The 12,436-nt window shown below is 47.7% G+C and overlaps 1 protein-coding gene across 1 annotated transcript in view; it reads left to right on the forward strand.

The window, feature by feature from the left end:
• The first annotated feature begins 3,223 nt into the window (after positions 1 to 3,223).
• The window catches only part of ANTXRL (ANTXR like), a 52,357-nt gene continuing 43,144 nt past the window's right edge, over positions 3,224 to 12,436 (forward strand). Inside the window, exon 1 of the mRNA XM_051800128.1 lies at positions 3,224 to 3,797. Coding sequence (XP_051656088.1) covers positions 3,637 to 3,797 — 161 coding nt within the window. The 5' untranslated portion in view covers positions 3,224 to 3,636. The remainder of the gene's footprint in view (positions 3,798 to 12,436) is intronic.

Raw genomic sequence — 12,436 nt, forward strand, 5'->3', positions numbered from 1 at the left:
ATGAACATGTTGACAAATGAAATAACTCGGGTTATTTGATTAGTGTCCATGTAATCTGAATATGGGATTGTATCGGGAAAAGAAACGTCAACACGTTAATGCTTTTGAAAGGATGGATTTTCGCTGCAATTAAAGAGTAATCTTATACCAATAAAAATACTTATACCAATAAAATCACTCTCGCCGTGTTCTGTGATACAGGCATTAAAGAGGATGGAGTCAAGAGTTTGTGTTCTCTTTTAAAATCTTTTAAAATTGAACACTGGCCGAACGAACGACACTATTAAGGATAGTGGAGGTTTGGTAGCTGCCCCACCGAACTGGGAGGTTCCGCATCCTACCGCCCTCCCAGGAACGGGGCGGTGTGCCGGTGGCGTCTCCTAATAATTCGTGGGAAACACTTGCTGATTTGGGGTGCAGGCGACAGGAAACCGGGATGGACAATTCCCACTAAACTTCATATCACAAGAGGTTATATTTTTGCAGACTTTATGCAAATAGCGACAGAAGGCGTAAGAAGGGACAATTAGACATTGCCACCTGCCTTATGGAGCTTGAACCTGTGTGAGACAGTGAGGTAACCTGTGCCCCAGGCAGGGTAAGATCCGCACCTTACGGTCAGCTTCGCAGGTGCTTGGTCTGATCTTCCGTCGAGCAAGACCCCAGCAGGCGAGCCCGTGCGCCCGGGTGACCGGCAGTCCCAGGGCTGCGGCCCCGGCCTGGCCCGTCCTGCCTCCCCGCTCCCTTCCTTTGGGCAGAAGCGCTGACCCCACACAAACCTCGCTTCGGCTTCGGACCTGGCAGGCTTGCCCGGCGAGTGTGACAGCCACCGGAGGGGCTCACGCAGATCGGAAAACCAGTTTTGTCTAAAACAGGAGGCTGCGGTGGCGGGAGGCGGCTCTGCAGAGGCAGCCCGCAAGCCCCCGCCGCGCCCGGCCCTCCTCGCAGGGGCTGGAGGAGCAGGGAAGGGGCGCTAGCAGAGCCATAGCCCTCCATTCCACAGGGTGTTTCTGCCCAACACTAACCGTGGCAGGACCCAGCCGTATCCTTGTTTTGTGTATGCTCACCTAGCCTTAAAACGTCCCCCTGGCCGGGCCCTTTGGAGAAGGCAGGTGAGCCATCCATCTCTCTTTGCAGAGTCAGAGAATATATTAGAGACCAGAAAACGGCAGTGCACATTCTGCACGTTATCGGAAAATAGTTACCGCGGATTTTTTCTTGTTAGTGCCTTACTCGGCTTTGGAGACTCTCTTGAAGTCTGCCGCGTTATTTTACGAAACAGTCCTATATTCACAGGACACTGGGGGAAACTGGAGCCATCAGCATTTTTATTTCGTTTCGAAAGGCCACGGTGTGTGCGGGGAAGGACGGCTGCCTCGGGCAGGGGGTGGCAAGGGCGGCCGGGACGCAGTGCCGGGGCTGCTGCTCCCGGGGACCGCACAGGCTGCGGACACTAGTGGGCACCGTCGAGGCCGACGGCCGGCGGAGCGGGAGGAAGGGGGATTCCTGCTGCCCAGCAGCCGCTTGCTCATTTTTTGTGAATGTCGCCAGAGAGGATGTGGGTTTCTTGTATTTCTCCGTGATCTAAGTAATCGCTGGGTCTCAACTGGCCACTGCTCAAAAACCTTTAAAGTGGTGAGCTCAAGCAGTGCCTTCAGCTGTTAGCTGGGCATAGTTAAATCGGGCGAAAGGCTGAAAACCGGTGGACGCTCTAATCTCTTCTTGATAAGTCCCCGACCGCCGCCGCGGTTGGATGTGTCTGAACTTGGTCCAGCACAGAAATAGGGAACTGAAACCGAGATGCTTTCCCCGAAGTGCAAATTTTATTTCAGACTTGCAGGCAGCAGCTGATCCCGCACAAAACACGGCAAGGGCTGCTAGAAGGGGCGCTGGATGCGACGGGGAAGGGGCTTTGCGCGGAGGCGGCCGGAGCGCCGTGTCCACGCGTGTCCTCGTCGGGCGCAGAGAGAAAGGGCCCGCCGCCTGCGCGACATCCCACCGTTGCCCGATGGAGGCGGGTAGGGCTCAGGGCAGAGCTGCCGTGTGCTGTGGGGAAACAATCCAGATGCCCACGCCCATACCCCCGCACCGTGGCCCCTTCAGCGCCTCCCCGCAGGGCAGCGAACTCAGCCCGCCCGGGCCGGCCGTGCGCCCCTGCGGGTACCGGCATGGTCGGGGGGAGGAGGTATCACTTTTTACTGCTGGCACGTGGAAGCGGCTCCTGGCCGCAGCCTTACGGCTCAGCTTCCCGACTGAAGAGGTCTCAGCGATGCAGTGGGTGTTTGGGGGACTGATGCCTGATCGGGCAGCGCGCCAGGGCCCCACAGGGGATGGATTCCTTCCACCTTGACTCGCGTTCCGAAGCCTCCCCCCAAGAAAGAAAGAGAAATGTCTAGTCCCAACTCCGTCATGCAAAGTGACTCTGCTCGCATCCCCCCCCGTGGCTCTTTTCATTAATTAGGGGCTGCAAAGGGTGTGGGGGAGGGGGAAGCGGCTGGAAGCCACTAATTATTCAAACTTTGGAGACAGCATCCAGATGAGCTGGGCCAACTCTTTAGGGCAGTGCTTTGTAACCTTTGTGTAACAGGCGGGGAGTGATTATGCTACTGTGCAAAGCCTCCATTAAGAGATTGCGTTTCATCGTTGCTCATCGCCTGCAGGATGTGTGCAGACTCCAGGGCGAGCAGACCAAGTTTTCCACGGAAGAGAAACTATTTGCTGTGGCACGAGAGGGCTGTGAAAACCTGCCCCTTACCCCCGCCCCCAGGCAATAACCTTTTTAATTGCACTCAGCTGCGACTAGATTTTTCACAACTGCCCCCTCGCGCCAGCCTCCCACCCTCCGGTTTGTCACAGGTTTTTGCAATGACGCCCATCTCCTACAGCAACTTCTTTCCGCCTCGGCTACTGCCCCCCTCAGCCCCGGCCACCTCAAGGCTCCTTCCCCTCCCGAGCCTGGGAGAGACAGGCTTAGCGGGACGCGCAGCGATGCCCCGGAATGTGGCTGGGCTGCCCCTGTCCCTGCCTGGGCTCCCCTCCCGCCGTCGGCGGAGTCTCTTGCCCTGTTCCCCGCCGTCCTGCCCCGAGGGCCGTGCGAGAGGGAAGGAAAGAGGAACGCCCGAGCTGTGCCCCCGGGACGATGGAGAGGCGCCGGGGTAGCGATCCCTAACCTCGGTCCCTCGCTCGCAGCAGCTTTTCCCACCTCAGTATCCCGGAACAGGAAAGTCCCAGTTCAGCTTGCCCCCATAAGATCCTGTCTCCCTCCTCCCGCTCCCCTCCCTCTGCCCCTTCCTGCCTCTAGCCTTTGCGGGAGGAACCTCTTCTCTCCTTGTGGGACGGGGCTGACTGCTCGGGGCAGCTGCCGAGGCGGCGGGTTATGGGGTCTGGGCTCCGGGAATCATCTGCCTGGGCTCTGCCCCCAGTCCTGAGCCAGCGGTCCGGTGTCCGGCGGGCAGGGCTGCCTTGAGCTCTCAGGGTTGAGCTGAGATCCTGAAGTTAGTGATTCTTTTGTTTATTTGCTTGGTTTTGATTTTTTTTTTTCTCTGCCCTCGGTGCTTCTGAAGTGCCTGTAAGATTTGCAGAGAGCGAGGGGGAGAGAGAGACTGGGGGAGGAGGAAGAATTAAGGAAGGGAAAAGATGGCGAGTTGCTGGAGAAGCGTGGAGAAAGCGGCATTTTTGTGCTGCTTCTTGCTGGCAATGGGGAGCCTAATCTCCTGCGCCCGCCCGGAGGAGGAGGAAGAGCAAGAAGAGCAGCGCTCCTGTCACGGTGCCTTTGATCTCTACTTCGTCCTGGATAAGTAAGTGACAGTCGCATTTAAAAACGTTTATTCACCCTTGAGTGACTCCTTGCAGCGGCAGGGACGTTGTTTCCCCCGTCTCCCCGCGTGGCTTTCCCTGATGCCAAACATGATGTGTGGGGCTGGTTGAGTATTTTTGCTTCACAAAACTTGCACGTTTTCAAGAGGAGCGCTTAGGGTAGCATTGTGCTTTATCCTGGCTTAGTTTCACATGCAAACCTGGGAGATCGTGTCGCTTTAAGGTTGTAGTGCTTGGTATGCGGGCTTTGAGCATTGCATTTGAGGGGATGTTGGTCAGTGCCCCCAGAACTCCTGGGGGTTTGTGTCAAGACTCGGAGTATGTGCTGAGATGTCACCAGTGGGACTTAGCGGTGCCGGGGCTGTGCAGACCTACCTAAAGTTAAGACCAGACTGCTTGTATGTGGTGGTTGCTTTTTTAATGACTTGCTTATAATAACAAGGTTTTATAAAACTTATTTTTGCTGAACTTCTTTGGAATTGTCTAAACTTGTGTTTGAGTAACATCTATTAAAATAGCTTGTCAAATACTTTTCTTTAATACTGTGTCAGCTGAATTCAGGTATGGCCAGGAGGTATGATTAAGCTCACAGGTATAGGCGTGTTACAGCAAGCACTAGCAAGGCAAGTGGTAAACTGGTGCACCCACAAGTGTTTTTCAGAAGGCATGAATTTCTGTTTCCCCTGGTGTACTGCTGGCTTGACAAGGGTTTAACTCAAGGAGTAAATTGTTAGTCTCCCACATATACTCAGTGTGATGGCTGTGTTCTCTAATACACCCTGGATTATCTGTATGACATGGTATTATGAAAGACGGAAGACTTTTCTTCATGATTCTTGCCCACAAGCCAGGTATAACTCTTCACTGTACTGTTTCCCAGCTGGGAGAGCTATTCAGTCCATAAGGCCTTTTGCACAGCCTGCAGGAGGCAAAAAGCCACCATCACTCAGGATGTACATTCCTGTATTCAAAAGGAAAAAAAGTAAGTATCAGTAAGTAGTGATTCTGGTTTTAGAGCAAAAGAAGCTGAAGATTAAAGGCCTTCTGTCTTTCTAGAAGATGCACTAATAGAAGTGGTCATTGTTTTGTTTTCCTTTCGCTAAGAACTTGTCCCTGAAGTAACTTATGTGTCTAGAAAGAGCTCTGTGGAGGACTATTGTTGGTTCTCAAATTTATTGCTGCCAGGCTTTCTAGGAGTGACTGGTACTGTTGTTATGCCCAGTTCCTGTATTGAATTCCCTGTAACAACGAATGTTGGTGATTGCAATATGGGTTCTCTGTCTTCTATAGTGCAATTTCCTTGTTTACAATGACATTGAGTACTCCCAGCAATCCCCACACTGTGCTTCTATGCTACTTTTCATCTGTAGATCAGGAAGCACTTTATTGGCTGTTATTACTCATGTTGTATTTGGGGAAATAAAGGCAGAGAAGAGAGCAATTTGCTCAGTTACTGATCTGTCAAGCAATAGGAAGTTGATCATGTAAGCAAGTTTCTCTCCAGTACTATATACCTGAAATAATGTGTTTTCTTTTAGCAAGCTACAGGTCTTTTATTTTGTTTCAGGTGCTATCCTCTCACTACAGTGGTCCACTGGAAACTGGACCTGATTATGGTTGAAGTAAAAAATCATGTGCTTGGGTTCCAGCGGGAAAATTCTCCTTGGCTTCAACTGCAAATTGAGTCTTTATGAGCTGTAAGAGTTACATCAAAGAGTTCCTCTTTGGTAAAAAGCTGTAATGAGTTACTTAGGCTCCTGAGCAGTTTTAGAATCTATGCCTGCTCCTACCAAATCTGTGACAATGTGGTGGCAAAGCTGCTTTTTGTCTCAATGAGATTGCATTACAATTCATATGGGTAATATTAGAGTACTGGATCTTGGGAGCCATAGGTCCCATGCTGGCTGAGGGTGTATTTAGTCCCTGCTGTATTCTGTGAGATCTGGCACAACACGAGGAGCTTTATGGAGGCAGGTAGAGACTAAGTGAATAGACTTTGGATCTTGGGACAGTTCATGAGGAAGGATCTAGGTAACTCTTTAGTGTTGAGAAGGGTCAGGGTATTCCATAGGGATAAGGCAGGAAGCCAGTCAGAAGCAGCTGGTAAATCTGTAAATGCAGTGGACACCTTATTTTATAATTGGTTCCATGCTGATACATATCTGGTAAGAATTCTGGCTCTGATTTCTAATGGGAGAAACCCCCCAAAAATCCAGCCATATACACCACAGAGTATCCTCATATGGCTTGGGTATTGCCTCCCTTTGTTGATGCCTTGCCAGTCTGAAGTTAGATGCATTCAGTCTTAATTAGCTGTCTAACAGTGGGACTGAAGTAGTGGCTCTGTGAAAACTCCAGGCTTTAATCCTGTGACCCTCTAGTGAGCTCTCTTGCTGAATGACAGGCCCTGTCTCTAAAGTCAGCCTGAGTGAACCAAAATGACTTTAAGTCTGCTTGGCTTTGCTTCCCCATAGAAAGATGTAATCACACATCAGTAGGAGGCAATTTGGAAGAAGTCAACAAACCTTTCTCCTTATGCAGTGTGTGTTACTGCAATGTCTATACTGGGGAGTGATTTTTGCTTTTTATTCTGCCAGGCAAAGTCTGTGGGGATTTAATCCTGCAGGCAACAACCATCAGATGGAAAAGATCATCTTCTGGTGAAGTTATTGGTATAATATATATGCTGCCAATTAGGAGAAGAAACTCATTGCTTTCTTACAATTCTTCCTCTGATTGCAGTCCTTTATGTTAACTCCATAGGATAGGCAAGATCACAGCAGTGGCACTAAGCCTTAGATGCCCAAGAAGCTGGCATGATGAAAGGGAAAAGCAGCATGTGTGGGAGGGAGACCAGCCATCATCCTCCTTAGGATTGACCGTGCCAGAGCCACATTAAGATTGCCTCAAGGAGCAGATCTCTTGAAGCTAGGAGAAGTGGACATTCACTGGCTGCAGAGGCGGCTGCCTCGAGTCTGCAATCTTTTGCTGTTTGTGTGTCATTCTTTATGAGTTAGGCAGGCTTGAGCTTATTTGGAGGTGTAGTGGAAGACTTTAAATTATCATACCGAAGCAGCAAAAATTTTTCTGTTTGCAGCTAAGTTACTTTGTCTGCATGAGGTAAGGCAATGTACCTTTCAGTTGGCATACCCATCTCTCCTCTGGCATGTAGTAAGATCAAGTCACCTGTGATAGCAAAGATCTCGTTTTTACCTTTAAACAGTCGTAACTCTTAAACTCAACATAATGGATCGTTGAGTAGTTCTCACTTGCTGTGGTTGCTTCATTTGCTTAGGTTGTCCAGATGCACAAGGAACTTGTTTCAGTCCCATCCCAAACTGTGGAGGACAGATCCTGTTAGAGATTTGATTGCTTGACCATCAGGTCTTGTAGTGACGTACTTGAATATATAAATAACTCCTTTCATCTTGCCTTGCTGTTAACATCCAGCTGTTGTTTGTAATCATATTGCATTGCACTTGCAGAGCAGAAAGGATGACTGGCCTCTTGTGTTTCTTAATTTTATCAGTGCCTAGTAGCATCATTATAATTGTTTATTAGTGCAACAAATAGAAAGTCTTTTAAAGTAAGGACTTGTAACTGCCATAAATATCTGCTTCAGGTGATGCTTGACATGACAGATCTGAGCTGCAGAGCTGTCTGTGTTTTATATTTACCAAGTATGGAGAGATTTCCTGATTATTTTTGACTGTGAAATAGACAAAAGTGTTTTCTTATTTTTTCTGCTGGGATGCTTGCTAAAAGTTGTTTGGATTTTGAGGAAAATGAGCTGCACAGCCTTGGGAAAATTTTTCCTTTTTCCACAGCCCAGATGATGGCAGTGAAAATGTATTGATAAGGCCTTGGCTGGTTTTGTTTCGTTATAACTGATTTTTGGGTAGTCTGGCCTAACTACCCTCTCTCCACTCCTCGTGTTCCCCCTCAGCTTCTGGGTAGTATCTCTTTGAGGCTCTCTTGTCTTTTTGGGCCTATTACCTTTGTTTTACTTTGTCTCCTGGGCTCCAGGAGCATCTCTGTGAACAGCAGCTTTGGTAAAGACATCAGTATGATGTGCCCAGCCTGTCACTTGTAATCCATTTTGCAGCTGCCTCTCTTTAAACTTGGTAAGCCTTGCTCCAGCGGTGAACGGTCACTGATAGGGAGCTGGTGGGGAAGAACACAACCTCTGATTAGATGTGAATTAGCTACCCTGTCCAACCTCCTTCCTGATTTTGTGTTTTGGGTCTGTGTCCCTTTCCTCAATTTGCCCTTGAAAAGGCAGTTTTGTGGGGATGGGAAGTGTCAGGAGGGAAACAGGTTGATACTTCCTAATTTGCTTCAGGCAAACCAAAAAGCTTTCAGAGCAAAAGGCATTTCAGGAGCTGCTTTTCAATATCAGCTTTTATAATTATAAATGTATGGGAAGAGGAAGAGTGGCTAACAACACTGTTGTGGTTGGAAGTCAGATTGCTGGCAAAAACAGGTGTCTGAACACATCACCTAACTTAGTTACGTTTGAAAGTTTTGTGTTGACTGACTTAAACCAGTGCTGAACTACCTTTTCTCTAAGCAAGAATACCTACCTACTGCAGCCAGGTTTCAGTTCATTATAAGATGTAGAACCTGATGCAGGTCAGCTGAGAGGAGCTGCTGTCTGAACAGAAGCATCACCTTTGTTTCTTAGATAACATTGATTTCTATTTAAAAGTGGTTGTGACTCTCTCTCTTCCTCCTTTGCTGCCTGACTTCTCCCTTTACAATTTGACCACATCATCTACATGATACCTCTCATAATCTCTAATTGCCTGTAAGCAATATGTTTTATTGTTTTCAAAACATAATCTGTTGGTATTTTGCCTTTGCATCTTCCTTTGTTGTGGTTTTATTGCAGGCAGTGCTGTGATTTGCCTACACCCAGGTATATTGCTCGGAATGTTTCAAAGCAAGTTTTTATTCCGCTTCAGACATACCTATGTTATTTGAACCAGGTTTTATTTGTTTGTATTTTGTCTGATATTGTTCTGCCAGCTTTTACTTTTGTCAGGAAAAAAAAAAAAATCAGGAAAATCGATTATCCTTCCTTCTGCTCCAAGAAAATAATTCTTTATAAAATACAAGGTGAAGCTAATGGGTAATGGTTATTTGACGTAAAACATGTACAGTTAACAGGAAGAAAAAGCCATGGCAGCTTGTCATTTGCAGTCTATTTATGCATGTAACTAAATCTGATTTATTTGGGGCTTGAGCCAAGGAAATAAACCGTAAGATTCCCACTGACCTGGGATTTTTGTTTTTGTGTGTTCAGTGATTGAGAATTTCATCACTTTAGTCTGGGCTTGCAGGCCAAATGCTGGTGCAAATTGTGAGTTTGTATGAAGTGTAGTAGGACTGAACCTTTTGATCTCAAATGCAGAGATGAATTGACTTCTGTGAGGTATTCTCAGGATACCTCATGTATATCCCTGCTCCTGGCTATCATTTGTAAGAATGTTGCAGCATGACTGGGATTGTGTGCCCTGCTTTTTTCCCCGTGTTTTGCTGGAGAGTACCAGGATGCTAAGAGTGGGTCTTCCTGCCCTGATGCTGCTTAGAGCATCTCTGGAGCTTCACAGAGAGATATGAAGTGGTTGGATGCAGTGGGAGCATGGCTTCTGAATTTCACTTTGTGCCCTTTTGTTGGCTAGGGACTTAGCAAGAGCTATAATGTAGCATCAGGTGGACAGAATTTGTGAACCAGATGGATGACTGTAGGATTAAAGGGCAATGTTTTGAGGCATGATTTCATAGAAATCTCTAATGTTGCTGCAGACTTTATCAGTAGTTTTATAGGAGAAAAGTTAGGTATGAAAGTAGTGGGTTTGGTCATGAAACCTTTTGGATTCAAGTACTTTGGATCCTGTGCTCAGATGCTGGCCTAGGATTAAAATCCATTTTGCAGTCACCTCCCTGCATCTTCCCCTCCCCATTCCAGCCCTTGTTTTGTCCATTAATGTTACAAGTACTCTGAAGCAAGGACTGTCTCAGAATGGCTGTCTCTGCCAGTGTTTCTAATTGCCTCTGGAGCAGATAATAGAAACTAGTCCTTCCTTGCCTGGATGAATCACCCAGTCAAGGTCCCTTCCATGCTTGCAAGAAACATTGCTTGGGAAAGGAGGATTCTTGTCACTTCGAATGCTCTGCTGGCTCAGAAGGGAGCAGAGGGGTGGATGAACATTTGAGCATGCGTGTCTGAAACCACAACAAACTAAATGCCCCAGGGTTTGCTTTTATTGCAGAGCCATTATTAGCCATGTGCAAGAATTTTGTTGTCTACAATGTGGTTGTGACCACAAAGAGCCCTTGAAATAACAGTGTTGCATTTCTGAGCAATGGGCCATGTGCAGTGCCACCATTAGCTCAAGGAAGTAGAGATTTACTGGGACCTACAAACTCAATAGGAGGTATACTCCCTTGACACCGTACTCAGACTAAACCCATCAGTAATAATGTTTCTTTTTCTTGCTTCAGGATCTCCAGAATTGCTGCCTTGAGCTAAATCTGTAATGGAGGCAAATGTGCATGTGGAGTGTGTGTATGTGTGGAATAGGACAAGGGAAAGTGCTGTGCTCTCAAGGGATTTCACTTGGTCACTTTCAGCAGGGATGAAAGGCTTTGGGTCCTCTTGCCTTCTCTCTGTGTATGGTAATAAAAATATTTACTGTTTGGGTAGGGCTGGAGTTTTAACTTTTACTGCAAAGCTGCATGAGTGCTGTCTATTGCACTGGGTTGATCTGTATGTGCTCCTGACAGTGAATTTAGTGGTAACTGTGCATCACATACTCTAGGACAGACAGATCTGGCCCTCCTGGTTTTTGCTTGCTGAAGTGACTGAGCTGAGAGCAGCATCCCATATGCCAGGGTTGTGCTGCTTCATTTTTCTGGGCTCCAGCTTCCTCTGCCTCTGGGAGCCTGTTAGGAAAGAAGAGAATGTTTCCAATCCATCTTGCTCTTTGTTGTCTGAACAAACAGCAGTGAAATACTTCAGGTTGGGTAGGCACAACTCTTAACATGCTCACTGTTTTTATACTGACACGGAACTCCGCTAAACTAGAAGGAATCTCTCCAAAGTCAGTAGGAGCAGAATCAAGCCTTGGAATCACATCACTTCCTTCCACCCCCAGAAATACTCGCTGACCTCCTCTTTTCCCCTCCCATCAAGTGGTAGCAATGTGAAATTAAGGAAAACGGCAGCAGCAGGAGCTGCGGCAGCAGCTGCTCCTCCGAGCCCAGTCCTGATGAGGCCGGGAGGACATTCTTTCCTGTGTTGTGGTTTGCTGACTTTTCTCTTTGTCTCGTGTAATGGGAACAGAGCTTGTGGAGAAGGGAGCATGCTCAAGACAAATGACTCCTGTGGTTTTTTTCTTAACTTCACTTGGGCTGAATTCTGGTCCCAATTGCACAGGCATAAACCAGGGCTTCTCTGGTCCCACTCTGGGTTCACCCCAGTGGAACAGGCAGCAGAAGCAGGCCCTGAGATGCTTTCTGGGGCATTCTGGCTGCCCACAGCAGCTCTGTATTGCTTTGCCCTTTCCTTCACCATGAGAATTATGCAACCTCCGAGGCCTGAAGCCTCACCATCCTGCTTGACTCCAAAAGGCATACAACCTGCTTGTCACCCGTTTGTCACCATCTGCAGAAGTCTTTGGCTTGTGGTGCTCGATACTTTACAGAAAATGTTAGGCTCACTGGGCTTCCTCAGCAGGGAGAGCACAGGGAGGAAGGCCAGGGCTTGGCTGAGTGATGGCAGCCTTCGATTGATGTGAGGAGCTGAACCAGGTAGCTGATGGCTGAAAGCAGGAAACCCACGAGGCCTGCGAGACAGTTATGGCTGCAACACAGACTTTCTTTATTTTGCAGACAACCACAGTGTGCTGTCTTGGTGGACCTGCTGGTATAGAACTCCACAACAGGATACATAGGATTCCCTGGCTGTGTCACTTCCCCATGGCTTCTCCTAGTTGCTGATGGGGGGGGTGAGTGTGTGTCCCACCCAGTGTTTTTTCTGCACAGTGCTGATCTTCTCTGTGCTTCGTTTATTCTTTTCTCATTATTCTGAAGTCTTCACAGTTCCTCAGGAATCTTACAGGAGAGTATCATTTGGTGGCCAAACAGGCCAGACAAGGAATCTGTGTTTATTTACTGATGGTTTGTTGGGAATCACATGCCAACTCTATCTCAGGCTCCTATTAGCACAGGTACACTGATTAAGAGGAGTTTGTTTTTACTTACTGTAAAGTTTGAAGGGAAACAAGAAAAGCACCAAAATGTCTGTAAAAATTATGCTGTGTGGATGTCCAAGAGTAATCTGTATTGCAGAGCATCACTGAAAGACCCTGTTCTTTCTCTGGGCTTGGTAACTGTGGAGTTAAATATAAGTACGGCTTTCAAGCATTGGTCGTGGTCAGAAAGGAGCTTAGAGTATGTTTGGAGCTTCCCACATGCCATGGGAAACCAAGGCAAAAGCCTCTGAGTCTGATTCAGCCATGAAGGGCAGCAAGTTAGTTTGTGCTGACAGCAACAGTGACTCTGCAGTGTGAAAGATAAGATCCCAAAGGCAGTGAAATAGGTCAGGATTTTCAGT

This window comes from Manacus candei, unplaced genomic scaffold (genome assembly GCF_025592945.1).
Source record: "Manacus candei isolate 608988 ecotype Guabito, Panama unplaced genomic scaffold, ASM2559294v1 h1tg000050l, whole genome shotgun sequence".
In the NCBI taxonomy this organism is placed as follows: Eukaryota; Metazoa; Chordata; class Aves; order Passeriformes; family Pipridae; genus Manacus; species Manacus candei.